General features: G+C 48.5%; 1 protein-coding gene across 13 annotated transcripts in view; it reads right to left on the bottom strand.

The window, feature by feature from the left end:
* The window catches only part of ATXN7L1 (ataxin 7 like 1), a 245,838-nt gene that overhangs the window by 62,411 nt on the left and 165,795 nt on the right, over positions 1 to 17,632 (bottom strand). For 12 of the 13 annotated variants that reach the window (XM_061198433.1, XM_061198432.1, XM_061198434.1 and 9 more), the window contains one exon: positions 4,347 to 4,569. In XM_061198433.1, coding sequence (XP_061054416.1) covers positions 4,347 to 4,569 — 223 coding nt within the window. Of the gene's footprint in view, positions 1 to 4,346; positions 4,570 to 13,725; positions 13,752 to 17,632 lie in introns of those variants that run through there. The other variant, XM_061198441.1, reaches the window with a different exon arrangement.

Below are 17,632 nucleotides of genomic sequence, written 5' to 3'. Positions count from 1 at the left end.
TCTACAGCACCACAGAACGAGCCACGGGTGAGGCAAAAATGCAGTCCAGTGGGGATTAAAGGAGATTCTAGTGTGTCAGGTGGCTGGCAACAAGGAAGAGAATAAGAGAGAGAAAGGCTTTGAGAAGAAGGTGGTCCCTGGGATGGGCAGTGAGGAGCAGTCAGGGTTTGGGCCAGGAGAGAAGGGACGGTATGCTGTGGAAGGAACCCTGCTTCCTCCGGTTCCTCCCCTCCTCGGGCCCCATTCTCCAGGGCCCTGCCCTTGGCTCCTGCTCTTCTTAAGCCACATATCTTCCCGGGAATCCCCATCTGTATCACGGCTTCAATGCCTGTGTCTATGCCGACAACTCTCAAATCTCCATCCCCAGCCCGTGCCTCTCTCCCGACCTCCGGGACCAAACACTCAAGGCCCAGCAGACATCTCCATGTAGATATTTCTCAGATACTTCAAATTCCATGGACTCCCCGGCTGAACTCATCCTTTCCTCCCCACCCTAGACTGTGGCCTTTTCTGTCCTTCTCTTGAGGAAGTGGCAGGACCAGTCACCCAGCTGTCCAAGCCAGGAACATTACCCTAAACACTTCCCTTGCATTACGAGCCCTAATACAACCAGCCCCAAAGTCCTGTGGGGTTTTCCTCAGCACCTCTCCCACCTGGCCCCTTCCACACACGTCCACTACCGCTGCCTGGGTCCGGGCTGTCACCACGCCCCACCTGGGTTATGCAATAGCACCCTCACTCTTCTGGCTGCTTCTTGAGTGGCCCCTCATGCCATCCTTCATACTGCTGTCGGGGGGTCTTAGTACAATTGAAAACTGCTCCTCTAACAGTTCCATGCAGCTTTCAGGGTGAAGCCCAAATTCCTGAATTTAGCTCATACAGCAGAACTTTATAACCTGGCCCTCATTCACCTACTCAGTTTCATCTCCTGCCTCTCCCCACAGCCAAGTACTTCTGCATGTTCTGTTCCCCTTGCCTGGAACACCCTCCCCATTTTCTTAAAAAAAAAAAAAAAGATTTTTTAAAATTGTGTTTAAAAAAAAAAATCTATCTATCTATCTATCTCAATCATAAGATTTACCATTCTAATCCAGTTTTCTTTGTCTAGGTTATTCCTATTTATCCTTCAAATTCAGCTCAAGGGCGACCTCTTCTGAAAAACCTTTTCTGAGTCCTCAGCCTGGGGTAGGTGCCCTTCTGCTGTGCTACCAATATCTTAGCTTAGCTCTTATCACATTGTATTCTGTGTTAGCTTATGTCTCTTCTTACAGACTCCCTAGGACAGTGTGTGTGTCTTATTTAATTTTGTATTCAAGGGCGCAGTGTACAGTTGTGCAGGTTACGGACTGCACTAGATGACTGGCTGAGGAAATGAGTAAGAAATGAAGACCATTAGCCAATTGTGCACTCTGGTCCAGGGCTGTATCCAGGCCTTTTTCTAACTTGCACAAAGGTGCCATAGGTGCCAAGCCCTGTATATCTTCAGGGCTTGTTATAGAGCTGGCACATAGTATTATAGTAGGTGCTCATTAAATGTTAAATTGAATAAAGACGACGGATGGTTTAGGCAAAGGGACCAGGGGAAGACATGGTGGGGAAGCTGGAGTAATGGGATGTTACTGAATGATCAAGATTGGATTAGGGGGATTTGCAGTCAGTTTTTAGAGGGTCCTTATAGATACACCTCCTTCTAGATGTAGGTGCTTGGCTTTTAAAGGGGAACTCAGCTCTGGTTCTCCTTTTTTTTTTTCCCTTTGTGCACCCATTGGAATAGATTCTACAGTATATAAAGGGCTGAGAACCTAACTCTTAATTCAGTACACAGTCAGGAACCTTGGAGAATTTTTGAGGATTGTGTCTTAAAAATCACAAAATATTCAGGCTTGAAAATAAGACTCAGAGAAGTTAAGTGACTTGTTCAGGGTCACACAGAAAGTTAGTGGCCGAGCTGGGCCTTGAACTGGCTTTCCTTGCCCCTCCAGTGCTCCTTCTTCCACAGCGCCCTTTGGGGAAGGCTCCCTGAACTGAGGCGGGCCCTGGAAGCCCCCAAACCAAATCTTCCCAGCCCTCCAATATGAGTCCCCAGTGACAGTGGGCAGTTGGATGGGCTGACCGGAGGTGAGAACAGGCAGGAGGCTGCTGCAGTCAACGCTCAGCCTCACTCAGCGTGCCTCCCTTGATCTGCCTGATATCTACCTACTTGAAGTTAGGTAAATTGCCCAGGAGCTTTCTGTTCTTCACACAAGGTCAGTGCTCTAGTTCTTGGAGGCCTTTTTTCATAAGGGCTTATTTCCCTTCTTGCAATCCTTTTGGTTGCTTTTCTTTGGACCCTGGCTAGTTTTTTCAGATTCTTTCAAAACCACCTTCTGCCTCTAGCTGAAGGGGCCTTGCGCATAGCAGGGCTTAGTAAGTGCGTGTTGAGCTGGTGTGACCCGAACATGGAGGATGACCTAACCTGAGCGGTCTCCCTTGAAGCCTTGCCTCCTGGGAGAATTCTTGGTGCTGCATCTCACCCTCCTGGGACCATGTTTATCAGTTATCATTTATTGCATTCATGCTATGATCTTCCATGACCCCCGAGTCTCCTTCTGACTTACTCCCCATGAGCCCCCTGCCCAGCTTTCCTCATTTAGTTGCTCTATAGCTCATTTCTAGACTCTGAATAAACGGTTTTATCCTTTTCCATTTTCAACTTCAGTCTGAGTCTGAAGAGCCATTTCCCTACTTTTTCCAGGAGACTGGGCTTCTCAACCTGTCTTCCTGGTTATAGGAGCTCTGTCCTTTGGCACACGTGATAATAATGATAACAATAACATTATCATCAAATATTCATTGAACGTGTTCCCTGCTCCAGACATCACGCTTCCTGCTTTTATAAAAATTAGTTCACTTCATCCTCACAAAAATCCTGTGGGGTAGAGATATCAGTAACCACATCTTACAGATGAGGAAAACCGAGGCGCACCAAGATCAAGCCATCTGCCCAAGGTCACCCACCTGAGATTTGTATATAGGCAGTGATACAGGAAGCGCTTACATCAGGACACCAGATGCTGCCTTGGCAAACAACCTTTCTGGGGCTCTCCGAGGTCACCATAAGAAGGACACTCACGCTACCAGCAGGCAGGCCCAGAGGCCACCAACTGTCACTCTCAGGCTAGGTCTTCCCTAACCAGCTATGTCCTCTTACAGCATGGAGATCCTAACACTCAAGAGAACCAAGCTCGTCCGTGAGCCCTGGCTGCGTGACAGGTGCCTCCCCTCCTTGACAGCCACGTCTAAACCTTTCCTCTCTGTCACAAGAGGCCCCTTAGTTGATCTGGCATAATTAGCTCTTTACAAAGTCATCAAAATTGCCCGCGTGCAGTGACAAACCAATCGATGGATGATTTTAGTCCACGGCTTTCCCAGCTATGAACGTAAGTGTAATTAAACGTAAGAAAGTGTAAGAAACGTAAGAAGTGTGAGAAGACATCTTCTGCAGCATGAATTAACAGAAGATGCTTTCTCTTTAGATATATAAACGAACAGAGTCCACACTTATCCCTTGTCTGCCTTCATGAGGCCAGCAAGGTAAGGCTAGAGGCTCCGTACTAAGCCGGTCCCTAAGGGTTCCAAGTTGGGTCCTTGGCATTTGAAGATACTCATCTTCTGCCTCCTGTGCTCATTTTCACTTTGGTTTCCTATCTGTCCATTCCACAGGTAACCTTTTCTGACTTCTCGGTAAAGACGGAGATAAAAAAGTGAATGAAACGCCTCTGATTTTTCACAGTCACCTGCTACCAGCCCTCTCCCACCCCATCACGTCGCAGGCAGTGACATTCCCTTTGGATTTCCTTCCTTCCTTCCGTCCTCAGCTCCCAATTACCTGCCTCTGCTGGCAGCTCCTTCACGGAGTGCAGGCCAGGCTGCTCGCGCGATGGGAAGCTCGGAGGGGGGCCTGCCTTCCAGGGCCCTGGGGCAGCACCAGGGCCTCACTCCCTGCGGGGCAGACTGGCGGTGCTTTTGATTATTTATACCAACACTTCTGTTCACTGGGGTGGAAAATTGAGAGGTGACCGTATAACCGAGGAATATCTCCCTGTTACCCTCTTCTTAGACACAACGTGCCTCAGCTCTCAGGAGCAGAAAAATTCCCCTGTCGGGCAGATAGTCCTTTAAGGTGCCCTGTTTCTCCTGGTATTTAGGTTTCTCATCCCATCACTCTGGTTTTCTGTCCCTTCCCTCCCCACTTTCCCAAATTCCTGGACATGATGCCCAGGAACAAAGCCGCTGGGTAAACACTGTTTCCTGTGGTGACAGGGACAAGCAGCGAGGACAGACGGCTGCCAGCACCCGACACTCACCATGCTTTGTCCCTTGATCCCTTCGCTGAAAAGATTGTGTGCTGTTTGCTGCTGGAGGTTAGGAGATTGTCTTTGGGCGTTTTGAATGGCTTTGAGGAGCTGCTGGCAGAGGTATGGCCGCTGAGACAGGCTTTTGTTTTCACCTGTACTAGTGATGTCCGGGCATTGGAGGGTGGCGACGCCGGAGAGGGAGAAGGTCTACACATTGAACCGTGTCTTCTCTCTACAGGGGGAGAAAGAACAGAACTCAGCACATCATCTGTAGCAAGTGAGTCACATGCATAGTCGTGTACATTACAGGCAAAGAGGAGAGTGCTGATCTTGCAGTGTCGGTCCCCGAAGCCTCATTTCTGACTACGGTTTGCTTGACATCATATCCCACCAACTAGCAGTGGTTACCTTCTGAATATCTGTATCAAGTGGCAAGCTGAACTCGCACTACAGTTCTCGCGGGAGGCATTTACCAGGCGATCCTCCTGCAAAACCACTGCCACAGGACTAGTAGAGGGGATGCCCGGTGCCATGCGAACGTAGTGAGAGAACCACACAGCCCAAGCCATCCCCAGACAGCCACTCAGAGGCCACATGGTCCCTCGGGGCAGTGGGGAGGGTAGGACTTTTCAGATAACAAATAGCAATTTCTCGAACCTGACCCCTAGCAGGAGCACTTAAGTCACAAGGACTTGTGACATTCAGCAGGGCTGAATGAAAGGGCCTTCTAGATCCAGAAGGTGGCCCAGCATCTGTCCACACGCCCCTGTGGCCTCTCCAGGGCTCACTGAGGTCCAGGGCCACAGGTGCCGGGTCAGGACATGCAGGAGGACATCAACGCTGAAGGCAGAATCCACAGGTCTGGGGCCTGGACGTGGGCAGCCCCTTCCTGGGGCTCTAAGAGAATACCAGCGCCCTGGGAGACATGCCCCACTTGTTCACCCTCGTTCGGCTCCTGTGGTCGCGACTTGATGGGCAGGATAAGAATGCTGACCAAGAGAGTAGGTGCACGAGGTAAAGCTCTGGTGTACACCCACTACGGTGGTTCCTAACTGTTACAGGGGAACAGATTTGATAAACGTTAAGGACCCGTCCCAAGAAAAATGCCCCAAAACTCTGTATACAATTACAGGAAGGAATCCTGAACCCCCAAAAGACAAATGCTCTGAAATCCTAAGTCCCCTCTGGCTCCCTCGTACCTACTACAAAGCCCCACATATAGTTAGTGCCTAATTACTGTGTGTTGAATAAATAAATGAAATGATAACAGATCTCCAGATGGGAAGGACTAGAGATCACAAAGCTGGAGATCTGGCTTGAACGTGATAACGAAGAAGATGGGGGCAAAGATGGCAGATCCCACTCTCCCTCCATCTCCGAGCTGAGTCTCACTTTTCTCATTAGTGAGGCATTTCTGGCTGCTATTCCAGGCACCCTGGAAAGAAAGCCAGACTGACTATGGCTATGAGGCACAAGCCTTTGGGCTTCCTCTGCGCTTCCTGGTACCAGTGGGCTGCCAGTTTGTCTCCAAGCCGACTGACTCTAATCCTGTGATGAAGCGGGAATTGGGGGGCGGGGGAAAGTGGATTTTTGAGGATCATCTGATTGCTGGGTGTTTCTGCCTGACCAGTGTTCACAGGTTGCCTGCACTTAATAACTTTACTGGGGAATCTTTCTTCACTGACTCAGAGGAGACCTTGCATACATGCTCAGTTCCCAGATCCATCCTGTTCAAGGATGTGAAAACCAAGAGCTAGTTCCAGGGCCTCTGTTTTGATGTAGTAGAGAGAACCCTGGGCTAGGAGCCAGGAGACCCAGGCTCCAATTCCAGCCTCACCATATTATTAGGCTTATGGCCTGGAGTTCACCACTTAAACTTTCTGTTTCCGTGCCTTTATCTGTAAATGAAGTGGGTCCCTAGATGGCCTGGAAGGCCTCTTTCTACTCCATTATCATAAATACAAGGCATACTTACACCTGATCCTTCTCTTCCCATCTCTCGTGATTCCTGAATGTCATAGCAATAATTATAGCACAAGTATTGAAATATTTTACTCAGGCAGGATCTTCCTTGGAGGAATTCATCCTTTGTAAAATTGTACTGGTCTTGACAACCCCTTTGACAGAGGCAGGAAGCAGCCAGCCGTCTCCACCCTCCTCATGACTGACTGGCTAAAGAAGACCCAGCGAGGCGAGGTGACTAGCCAAGGTCAGGGCCAGTGGCTATGAGAGGAATGGGGCCTCTGTGCTATGGGCAGGGGCTTAGCTGCTTCTCAGGAAGGCAGGAAACGGGGTGTACTGTGACCAAGATGTGAAGCCAGGGAATTCGGAAGCACAGGACTTAGAATCACTGAAGGTTAGAACTGGATCTTAAAAGTCAGCTCATCCCCTCTGCTTGCTGATGGATGAGGTTATCACTTAGAGAGGTTATCAGTTACCAGCCTGCAGGGCAAAGCTAGTTGGTGGCAGGGTTGAGTTCAGAACCAAGGCTTCTCACTTCAAATCCATAGTTCTTTCTGCCCTTCAGAAATGTCTTGCTCAGCAATTTTTTTTTTTTTGGCTGAAGTTTCCAAAACTAAAATAAGACTTTGATTTTTACCACTACTGTTTTGGATTGTTCTGCACACTTCATTCACTCATTTGCTCTCATGTGCTCAAGCTGGCAAGGGGGTGGGGGAAGGGATATGCAGAAGTATTCCCCCATTCTGGTGGAGAGATAAGCCTTCATAATGAAGATAATTTTTATTTTGCTAAACTAAGAGTGGAAAATAATACCAGTAAGCAAAGATAAATCACAAAGAAGCGTGACATTAAGGACAAAATGAATGGGCCAGACCAGGGATTCCAAAATCACCTCCAGAGAATTACGATTAGTGACCCTGCCAAGGCGTTCTTGCTGCTAAACTCACAGAAAAAATTAAATCAATGGATAAGCCTTCTTCTTGGTTTTATATTTTGGTCCCACAAATTTTTCTTGAATGATCAATTGAAAGAACAAGTTGCGAATGAGAGAATATTCATCAAGTTTGGAAGACAGCCCTTTACTCTTAGTTTGTTTTGTTTTGTTTTGGTTTTTTTACTGTGAGATTTTTGTATGGTAATAAACAGATTGAAGCAGCATTTCCTACTTGTGAAACTGTTTCTTGTTGATCAGACTGAATTAAATCTGTCACTATTTCAAGGTATCCCCAAAGAGGCCCGTAATTCTGTCCCCTCAGCTTCGAGAATGAGCTTGCCAGCCACCGGTGCAGGCGACAAAGCCTATGTAAGAATTTAAAGTGGGGAAACAGGGTCAGAATGATAAGAGCTTCGCTCAGGAGGTGAGCATCAAACTTACTTCATTTGGCTAAGCTTTTGAAAATGGGTAGAACTGATGTCCGGGTAGGACAGAGTTACTAGATTTTTCAGAAAGACGTAATTCCTATTCAATCTGTGTTTCTCTAGCCTGTGAAGACCCGTCCGTAGGTAACTGTCGGAGAGGTCGATAGGCTGGTGATAGGAGAAAACAGTCTTAGTTTCTTGTAAAAAGATGTTGCCAGGCAAGCGGAATGTCTCTGGGTAAAGTGTTCCAGATTTACATCATAATCATTCTGATACAAGAACTCACCTACTTTGGGCTTACTCATCGCCCCCCTGCATGCCCCCCCTGCATTTTGGTCAAGGGACTGCTTTAGGTGGATCCTTATAATTATTCTAATTCCATTTGCCTTGCCCAGAAACAGTTTACAGAACATTTATTTTTTACTCACTATTAAAATATTCTATAGACTGAAGCAATCTTAGAGAAAAAAACCCTTTCCCTCCAAATTTTCTCATTCTCTGTTCATGTACGTAGATGCATTAACAAAACAGTAATCAATTGATATTTTGGACTATTCTTTTTCAACTAACATTATTCCATTTATATGTTTCTAATTCCCATATATTGGTCATTTTAAATGGTTAGGTAATATTTAATCACTGACATCATGTTTTAGATTACTTAGCTATTCTCTTACTACTTACTGTCTGGCTTTTTTTCTTTCTTCCTTTTTTCTCCTTTCTTTCTTTTTTTTTTTACAATTTAGTTAAAAAGTGATTTGAGATTATTTCTTTGAGGTGTAGTTCCCAAAGTGAAAAAGGTTGCAATAGTTTATAGCTTTTGCAACTCATTTTTTTCCAGATCGTGGGCCAGAAAGACCAAACCAATCTACTGTGCTAATGTTGAATGTAAGTACCACTTACCTACTGAAGTGAAAACAGAAAATCACTGTCAGGACATTCACGCAGAATTAAATGTCCACTACATCAATAACAACCTCAGTGATTGACGTTCGATCAGCAACCTCTGGTCTCACCCCTTCTGTCCTTTGGCCAATAGTAATAATAACTTATTAAGACTTTCCTATGTGCCAAGAACTCTACTAAATACTTGAATTACCCTAGTAATTACCTAGTATTTAGTTCTTACAATACCCTAAGAGAGGTACAATTATTATATCTGTTCTACAGATGAAGAAACTGAGGTTAGAGATACAAGTTGACCAAGTTCATGGAGCTAGGAAACATTAGATTTGTGGATGTCTTCAGAGCCTGTGGTTTTAACTCTGAGCTCTACCACCTTGAAATCCTGGAAGATGCTGCAGCAGATAGGGAGAGCCTGGAAGGCTGCTGGACACCTCCCCTCCCCATTGAGTACAGGCATTTCAGCATGGCACCTGACTCCCCTAGGGAGAGGGGGAAAAACACCTAATATGGCAGCTTTTAAGGTACCAATCAGCCATAGCCTGAGACCTCAACCCCAAAGAAATGACCAAAGAAAGGAAAAACCAAATCCTTTAACTTTTTTGCATTTCCATCACAGGAAATCCAAAGTATGGCCTCAGCCACTGGCTGTTCTAAGACCACTTGCTTCACTGTGTACAGCCTAACCATCCATGAGGGACTCCAGGGTGCAATCCCAGAGACCAGCTGAGCAGGGGGCTTGCAGACACCGTGTGCGGAGCCCTGGTGTCTCCACAATCCTCTCCCCTTACTACTCTCCACTGGGAAAAGTCCGCCAGGTTCTCAGGCCATTGCATCTCAGTAAAAATTCGGAACCCTCCCCTCCCCCCATGCTTATTCACTGAGATATTTTTATACTCACAGCATCAGTGTCCTGCATTTAAAACCTCAGCACAGACGCCTCACGAATGGCTGAGCCGGCCGCCAACACCCAGTGTGGTTCCCTGTACCAGTTTTAGAAAGAACGCATTGGGAATTTTCCAATATGGTGTTTAAGGGATCAATCCCCGCCCCGCCCCTGCCCCCAACAGAGTGTGCGCACCACAGTCACTTGTGGCCCGACACGCTTGTGTAAACTCACTTGGGCTTAGGCCAGCTCCTGGCTTGCTCATTTGACAGTGCTGAGTCTCTTTCAGCCCTCACCTCTGAGAGCAGGTGCTTGGCAAATCATTAGCCGGGTTCTATTTTATCAATGGATTCTATCTGCTTTAGTAGCTGCGGTCAGGATGCTTTCCATAAAGGACAACCCTGAACTCCAAGGGACCTTCCAAAAGTAAACTGGAGCCGGAGGGTGAGGGGCAGAGCACACACCTTGGCCCGGGGAATCATGCAGGAACCACGCTAGCTGTATCTTGCAATCGCTTGGTGAGGGGGTGAGGCAGGTATCCCCCCATTTTACAGCTGTGGAAACTGAGGCAGGTTGCATTTCGGAAACCTGTCCAGAGTCTGTTAAGGCTTGGAAGTGGAGAGAGCAGGGGTAGCATCTGAGCTGTGGTCTCATTTGCCACAGTTGTAGCTGGGCACTAAATATAGTGCCATGGTGGTTAGAGGGGGGATATTGAATCAGCTTTCCTCAGCAGGGGAGGAAATGAAGACACAGGAAAGTCAAGTGACTAAGGCAGGTAGCGAGTGGCAGGCAGAGGCGTGCCAAGCAGCTCCTGTGCCAGGAGTGCTTGTGAGCTGCCCAGGAGCCCACTCCCTCCTCGGGCTGCGGTGCCTCTTTAAAAGCTGTCAGGGCCTGAGTGGCTGGGGAGGTGTTCCTTCAAGCACGGGTGCCTGTCACCAGTTAGCTTATACTAGTTCTTCTTTACCCCTCTTCACCGGCTACCCAGATGGGCAACACACACCACCTGGGGCCCTTTGACAAAAGCCACTGTGGGCCGGTGCCTACACTGCTCGTGCGGGCTCAGTTCTCAAATCCCCCTAGGCTCTGGGTTGGTTTCTTGGCCATCTGGTCACTCTGTGCCCATTCATTCAGTTAGGAAGAGAAGCAGCATTCCTTGGGTGCCTACTATGTGTCAGGCACTGAGCAAGCTACTTTTACACCTACCAGCTCATGCAATCTACCCAACAACCCCCCAAAGTGGATACTGTTAGCCTCCTCGTTGTAGATGGGGAAATTAAAGCTTAGCAAGATTATGAAACAAGGCCAAGGTCACAGTGACCTTGGCAGTTAGACGGTGAGCCCAGGCCTGCCTGGCCCCAGAGCCAATGCCCTTTCCTCCATGCCACCCTCTGGGATACTGTCTTTCCTCTACACGTAAGCAATACAACTTCTCTGAAGATTCTAACAAAGCATCTCCCATTTTCAGAGCTGGCCCAGGATACAGCTCTGAAGTTAGATAACTTGGGATGCTTTTTACATCTCCCTCTCGGAGGCATTCCCCCACCCCACCTGCGCTCTTCTATTGGTTATTTATACTAAGGTATACATTTCTGGCATCAACCACTGCTGGGTAGGATCTGGGGAGTCCCAGGGACTTTCCAGCGTGCTGATGTATTTCCATCAGCCCCCAAGGATGCCCTCACTAGACATTTAACCTAGCTGAAGGAGAAAAACACCCCCAGCAATATAGGCCAGTGGGGAAACAAACACATGTACACACTGCTGGGGGTACTTCCAAGGGATGACAGTTCTCTGGAGAGCAACCTCGTGTTGATGACATCAGTTAAAAAGCATTCACAGGGCTTCCCTGGTGGCGCAGTGGTTAAGAATCCGCCTGCCAATGCAGGGGACATGGGTTCGATCCCTGGTCCGGGAAGATCCCACATGCCGCGGAGCAACTAAGCCCGTGCGCCACAACTACTGAGCCTGTGCTCTAGAGCCCGTGAGCCACAGCTACTGAAGTCTGCGCGCCTAGAGCTTGTGCTCCACAACAAGAGAAGCCACCGCAGTGGGAAGCCCTCGCACCGCAACGAAGAGTAGCCCCCACTCGCCACAACTAGAGAAAGCCCGCGCACAGCAACGAAGACCCAACACAGCCAAAAAATAAATAAATAAATAAGTAAATAAATAAAAGAAATCTATTAAAAAAAAAAAAAGCATTTGATCTGGTAACCTGGTAATTTTAGTCTGGAAAATAGACCTCAAGGAAATATCCCCCCCCACCAAGAAAAGTTCAAAGATATTCTCAGCAGCATTGCTTACAATAGTAAAAAATACCATAACCAACCTGGTCTATGATAAAACAACTGAAAATGACAGGTATGAGGGTTATCTCAATCTAAGGAAATGTGTATGTGAGACAGTACTACCCAAATTCACAAGAAAATTAAAAATATCACCAGTATATGCAAACACTAATCATTACTTTATAAAAATGTAAAACATTTAACATATATATATATGAATATATAACATAGATAGAAAAGGAAAAAAGGGAAGGATATAGGATGCCTCTATTTTTGTTAAAGTTGTTTTTTAAATCCATACAAGAAAAAAGAAAAACAAACAACAACAACAGAAACACTAACACATCCTTAACCAAAGAGGCCAAAGGGGAGAAAACAGGTGCAAATACAAAAGAAGGAAGGAGAGAAAAGCATGTGTTAAAGTCACACCTCATTCATTCATTCACTCATTTTTTTAAAGCATCTCTTTGGCACGTACCATGCGCCAAGCACCGAAATATAATAAGACAAGACATTGCCATGGCCCGAGGGTTCCCTCAGGGAGAGGACACACTCTCCAGGTCCTGGCTGGCCACCACTTGGTCACCCTGAGAGTAGAGAACAGGGTCCCCTCTGAAGGTGGGCTGCCACCTGGAGGACCTGAGGCCAGTGAACAGCCTGCCTGCCCCATGGGACAGAGCTGCCATCCTCGCCTTTTATTGCCCCAGCTATTCCCGTGTGTCTGGAGCCGATATGGTAGTGGAGGGGTTGACAAGGAGTCCCACCTGCATGGTATTAATTTCTCCGTCAGAGTGACCTCGGCCCCAACCACCAACATACCCACTGTGCAAGTCACATGAGTGTAAAAACAGCACCACCACAGCTAAGGTGAAAACTGGTGGCTTCCAGCTTTAGGATAAGCTGTTGGATTCTACCTTAAGATGGCACAGCTGACATCATCCCCGCTCCAGGGGCACTGAAGGGACAGCAGTGGCAGGCAGCCGGAAGCTGGGCAAAGCTGGGCTATCTTTGGTGGGAAGATACAAGAACGGGGATTCCCAATGTCTAAAATACCTGAACAGCTGGACCGAATCTTCCCAAGACTGTCTTGAGGCCACATCAGTGGCCTTAACCCAGATGCCTTGGGCTAAGCACATGAAAAGCCCTGGTCCCTGTTACAGGCATGCGTGGTGCACGCCTCAAGGAAGGGCCGGAGGATCTTGAGGCATGAGGTCGGGAAAGAGCCCAGGCCACTATCCACCTGAGACCTCCTGGTGCCGCCCAGGGCTCCTCTTCTTGGGACAGCAGGGCCAGGGCTCCCAAATCTGTATTTTTAAAAAGATCCCGAGGTAATTCTCTTGCTCCACACAAGCTTCGGGAGTCACTGGAAATGTGGACCAAACACTGCTGTCTTTGGAATCAGAAAGATCCGGGCTCAAATCCCAGCTCTGTCACTCATTAGCTCTGTGACTTGGGCAAATAACTTAACCCCCTGAGCCGCAGTTTCCTTACCTATACAGTGGGAACCATAATGCCCACATCATAGGGTTACGAGTGGGCAGGTGCCCCTATAGTACATTGAGGCCCCCCATCTTAGCACAGGTCCCATGCTGTAATCGCTGGTTTACTGGCCTAGGCGTCCTGTCACTGGACGCATGGAGAGCAGATGTCTTGTGCCCTCTCTCGTCCCTGGCATTCAGCCCAGGGTCTGGCCTTGGTAGGCACTCACTACATTCACTGTTGAAGAAATGAGAATTGAGGATCGATAACACATGGAAGGTGGCTGCCCCAGTGCCAACTCACAGTAGCCACTTCACATAAGTTCCCCTAACACATACAAATGTAGATCAAAAGAAATACAAGCAGTAGCTTTCCTAAGGGGGCAGTTCCCTACCTTCTCCCTGCCCCTGAATTAAAACTATTCATTTACAAGAATCCTACGGGAGCACAATTGTTTAAGAAACATCGGCTGAGTAAGGAAAGCCAGGGCTGCTTGATTCCTATCTGTACCGACCTCCAGTTTCAGGAGTGCAGGCCACAGTCTCTAGAGGTGCAAAGTCCCAGCTCACTGCGCAGCTCGGGGCGTCACCCAGAGGCTTCTGTGGTCCGACAGCAGTCACTAATAACGGAAGCATTTCTGTTCTCCTTGGAGTGGCAGTTGGCAGTGGCAAACAGGAAGCTGTCTTGAAGGAGGGTGTGGTTCTGTCCTCTCAGTGTACATGTACGGAGACACCACTTGTTTTCCCCCTCCAGTCCCCTTCTCTTTCCCTCTGATCCCTTTTTTTAAGGAGCAGAAGGTCTGAATAATTTCGGTGAAAACACAGCTTTTTACATGATTGAAGATCAACCATCACCACCATACACACGAAAACCAAGGGTAGGAAGCAGTCTAAAATACAGCAAGGGTCTATTTCGCTACCATCAGCTACTTGCTCGGGACGCTGAGTTAGCCCCCGGCTGTGCGTGAGCCCTCCCTCGGTTTCCCCGCGGGCACACAGGAAACCAACCCCGCTAGAAACCAGGCCAGGTGCGCTGCCAATCGTGCTCGGGCGCCGGCCAGTCCGCCAGCTGGCCGGCCACCAGCGTGGACTCAGGGACCACTGTGTGCACACACCGGACCGAGGACCATCCGCGAAGAGTAAAGAAGGAAAAACCACAGGTTGCCAGTTTCCAGCAATTTTTAAAGTTTGAGTGAAAGAGACCCGAAACATTGCTTAGCACCGCTTGCATATAAAAATGACCAAGAAAAATCAGTAGCGAGTAGATAAATGCATCAAGTGTGTTTGGAGCTGCACATAAATGCAGAGAAGTGGAGGGGACGAGCTGGTAAGGTTCAGTGCAGCTGCTTCCCGGGGTTAGGAGAGGTGTGCTAGAAAATTTTCCACTCCACTCCTCCCCAGGCCCCGAGGCTGGCGCCTCCAGAAGGCCTGTCCAAAATAGACCGGTCCCCAACCCAGCCTCCTACTCCTGACCTCTTTCTCAGGCAGCAACTCTCCCCACTCCACGCCTCAGCCCTGTCTCAGCGCCAGCCCACAGCCCAAGGGCACCGCCTAAGCTCCACCTCGGACTTGCTAAATGGATCGTGGGCTGACAGCACGCTCTGCTTGCCGTGACCTGGGCCCAGCCCCACGCCATCCTGTGTGGCAAGCGTGCCCTGTGTTCACACTTACACATCCCAGGGAGACAGCCTCGCTGTTTGGATAAGGGGGCTGAGCCAGTGACACGCTGGGCAGTGCAACTCGGCAACTCGTGGGAGCCGTTTCCTGGCTCCTGGCTGAGCGCCCGGGCCAGTCAGAACGCACCACTTCCCCTTTAAGAGAGCACGCCCAGATGCGATTAGGGAAAGGCAGAAAGAAAAGCCCGGAAAGACCAGGGTCGTATCCTGAATTTGGCAGATGAACTTGGGCGCGCGCGCGCGCGCACACACACACACACACACACGGATCTGAGCAGCCACTGTATGGGAAGGGTCAGGGCCTTCCTGCAGCCCGACTGCACGATGGCCCCTGCAGGCTTCCCCGGCGACCAGGCTGAGGCCAGGGGCCCACGCAGCCTGCAGGGGCCTCAAGCCTTTCTGCTTCCTTTTCCCTCAGGGCCTGTCTGTCCTGATGGGCAGAGGCCACTGCAATACCCAGCACTATGCTTTGGAGAGAGTAGAGACATCATTCTAAAGATTGAAAATTACTTTTGTGGGACATTTTAAGTATGAATTCAAGCGGAGAGTTTTCATTCATTCCTTATATTTAGAAAGTTTATTCCCTGATCTTGGCAAGGGATAGCAGATTTGTGGGGGGGTGGGGGGAATGTCTAAAAAAGACAATGGGTCCCAAAAGGCCACATGCTGTATGATTCCATCGGTACAAAATAGCCAGCATAGGTAAATCCATAGAGACAGAAAGCAGATTAGTGACTGCCAGGGGCTAGGGAAGCAGGGAGCGGGGAGTGACTGCTTAAGGGGTACAGGGTCTCCTTTGGGGGTGATGAAAGCATTTTGGAACCAGGTAGAGGTGACGGATGCACAACATTGTGACCAGACTGAGTGCCACTAAATGACAATTCAACTGAGCACGCCCCCTGCACTCCACACCACCAGAGGTGTGGGCAAAACACCGAAGCCACCCCTCCGGCCTGACCCCTGGACACACCCCTACCCTCACCCCATATAAGGAACAAGCTCACGCCCCCCCCTCAGCAAGCGAGCAAGCAAGGGAACCTGTTGCTTGTTCTTGTTCCCCCCCTGCTGCAGCAGGGGTCCCAATAAAGCCTTGCCTGAAAAAAAAAATTACAATTCAGTACTTTAATATGATTAATTTTGTTATGTGAATTTCACCTCCATTAAAAAAAACCCAGCAGTTTAGTGTGTTTTAAGTATTTTTATTTTCTCTTATCTTCTACTAGGATCTCTCCTATGTTTCATGCAACATTTCTTTGTAAAACCTACCTATTACCTGATAAATCTTAAGTTAACCCTGGCGGAAGAGTATATGCCTTTTAATAAGGAAAAATAAAAACAAACCTCTAAGAGATAAAAGCTTTCCAAGACTCAGAAGTAAGCCTCTGCTGGAGAATTTCAGACTATGGGAAGATGGCATCATCTTAGACCATGGCACGTAAGCTGGGCAGTGCTAACTTGGCCTTTGTAAGGCTGTCTGGGGTTGGGACCATCTCCAGCAGCTTGATCATATAACCAAAGCCAGAGAGAGGGAGTCTCCCATGGGAGAATTATTCAAGGAGAACATGATTTTGGGTCTCTGACTTTGGGCTTCCTTTTCCCCTCTCGCAGAGAGTTTCTTCCCAGAATACAGGAGAATCAGTTTCTGGCTGGAAAAGGGCTATGCTGCTTGGCGAAGCAGGACTGGTTTCTACAATTCCATTTCTTTGGAATGGAGCCAGTGGGAATGAGGGGGTGTGACTCGACCACCCACCCAACCCAGCCCTACGGAGAGGGCCCGTGTCCTCCAGACTCTAGGCAAGAGGGTCAAGGGCTCATGGGCACACTTCCCCTGCTCAGGGGACTGTCAAGAGGAGGCCTGCTGAATGTTGCAATACTCAGAGGAAGCACAGATGACAGGGCAGGCCCTGTGGCCCGGGAGCCTGAGTCTTTCCAGAGACAGCTGTGAGCAACTTTCCTAGTATCTGTTTGCTGAGAGTTCCAGGATGGCCTGGAGGACAGAGATGTGAACAGCTCCCATGCGCCAGCTCTCCCAGAGCCCTCTGGTCGTTGTGAAGTACCTTCCCCTACCTCTTTCACTGTTCTCTCTCCTCATCTCAGGTGCCTGGTAATAAGTAGGTGCACTAGGTTTTCAGCAAACAGATGGCTTAAGAAAATAAGACGGGGACTTCCCTGGCGGTCCAGTGGTTAAGACTCCGCACTTCCACTGCAGTGGGGGCGGGTCTGATCCCTGGTTGGGGAACTAAGATCCCGCCTGCCGCGTGGGGTGGCCAAAAAAAAAGAAAAGAAAAGATGCAATATTTATACTGCTCTGGCACCTGAGGAGCCGCAAGTTTAGAACCTTAATGCTAAACACAAAAACAGGCAGGCTCAACCCAATTAAAAAATGGGCAAAGGACTTGAACAGACATTTTTTCAAAGAAGATAATCACATGAAAAGATGATCAACATCATTAGTCATCAGGGAAACGCAAATCAAAACCACAACAAGATACCACTTCACACATGCTAGGATGGCTATGTATATAAAAAACAACAACCAAAAAAGCCCCAAAATGGAAAATAACAAGGGTTGGTGAGGATGTGGAGAAACTGGAACCTTTGGACACAGTCCGTGGGAACGTAAAATGGTGCAGCCTCTATGGAAAACAGTATGGTGGTTGCTCAAAAAATTAAACGTGGAATCACCGTATGATCTTGCAATTCTTCTCCTAGGGTACACACCCAGAAGAACTGAAACAAATCCCTG

This window comes from Eubalaena glacialis, chromosome 8 (genome assembly GCF_028564815.1).
Source record: "Eubalaena glacialis isolate mEubGla1 chromosome 8, mEubGla1.1.hap2.+ XY, whole genome shotgun sequence".
NCBI classification, from domain to species: Eukaryota; Metazoa; Chordata; class Mammalia; order Artiodactyla; family Balaenidae; genus Eubalaena; species Eubalaena glacialis.
This window is presented reverse-complemented; position numbering and strand designations above follow the sequence as displayed.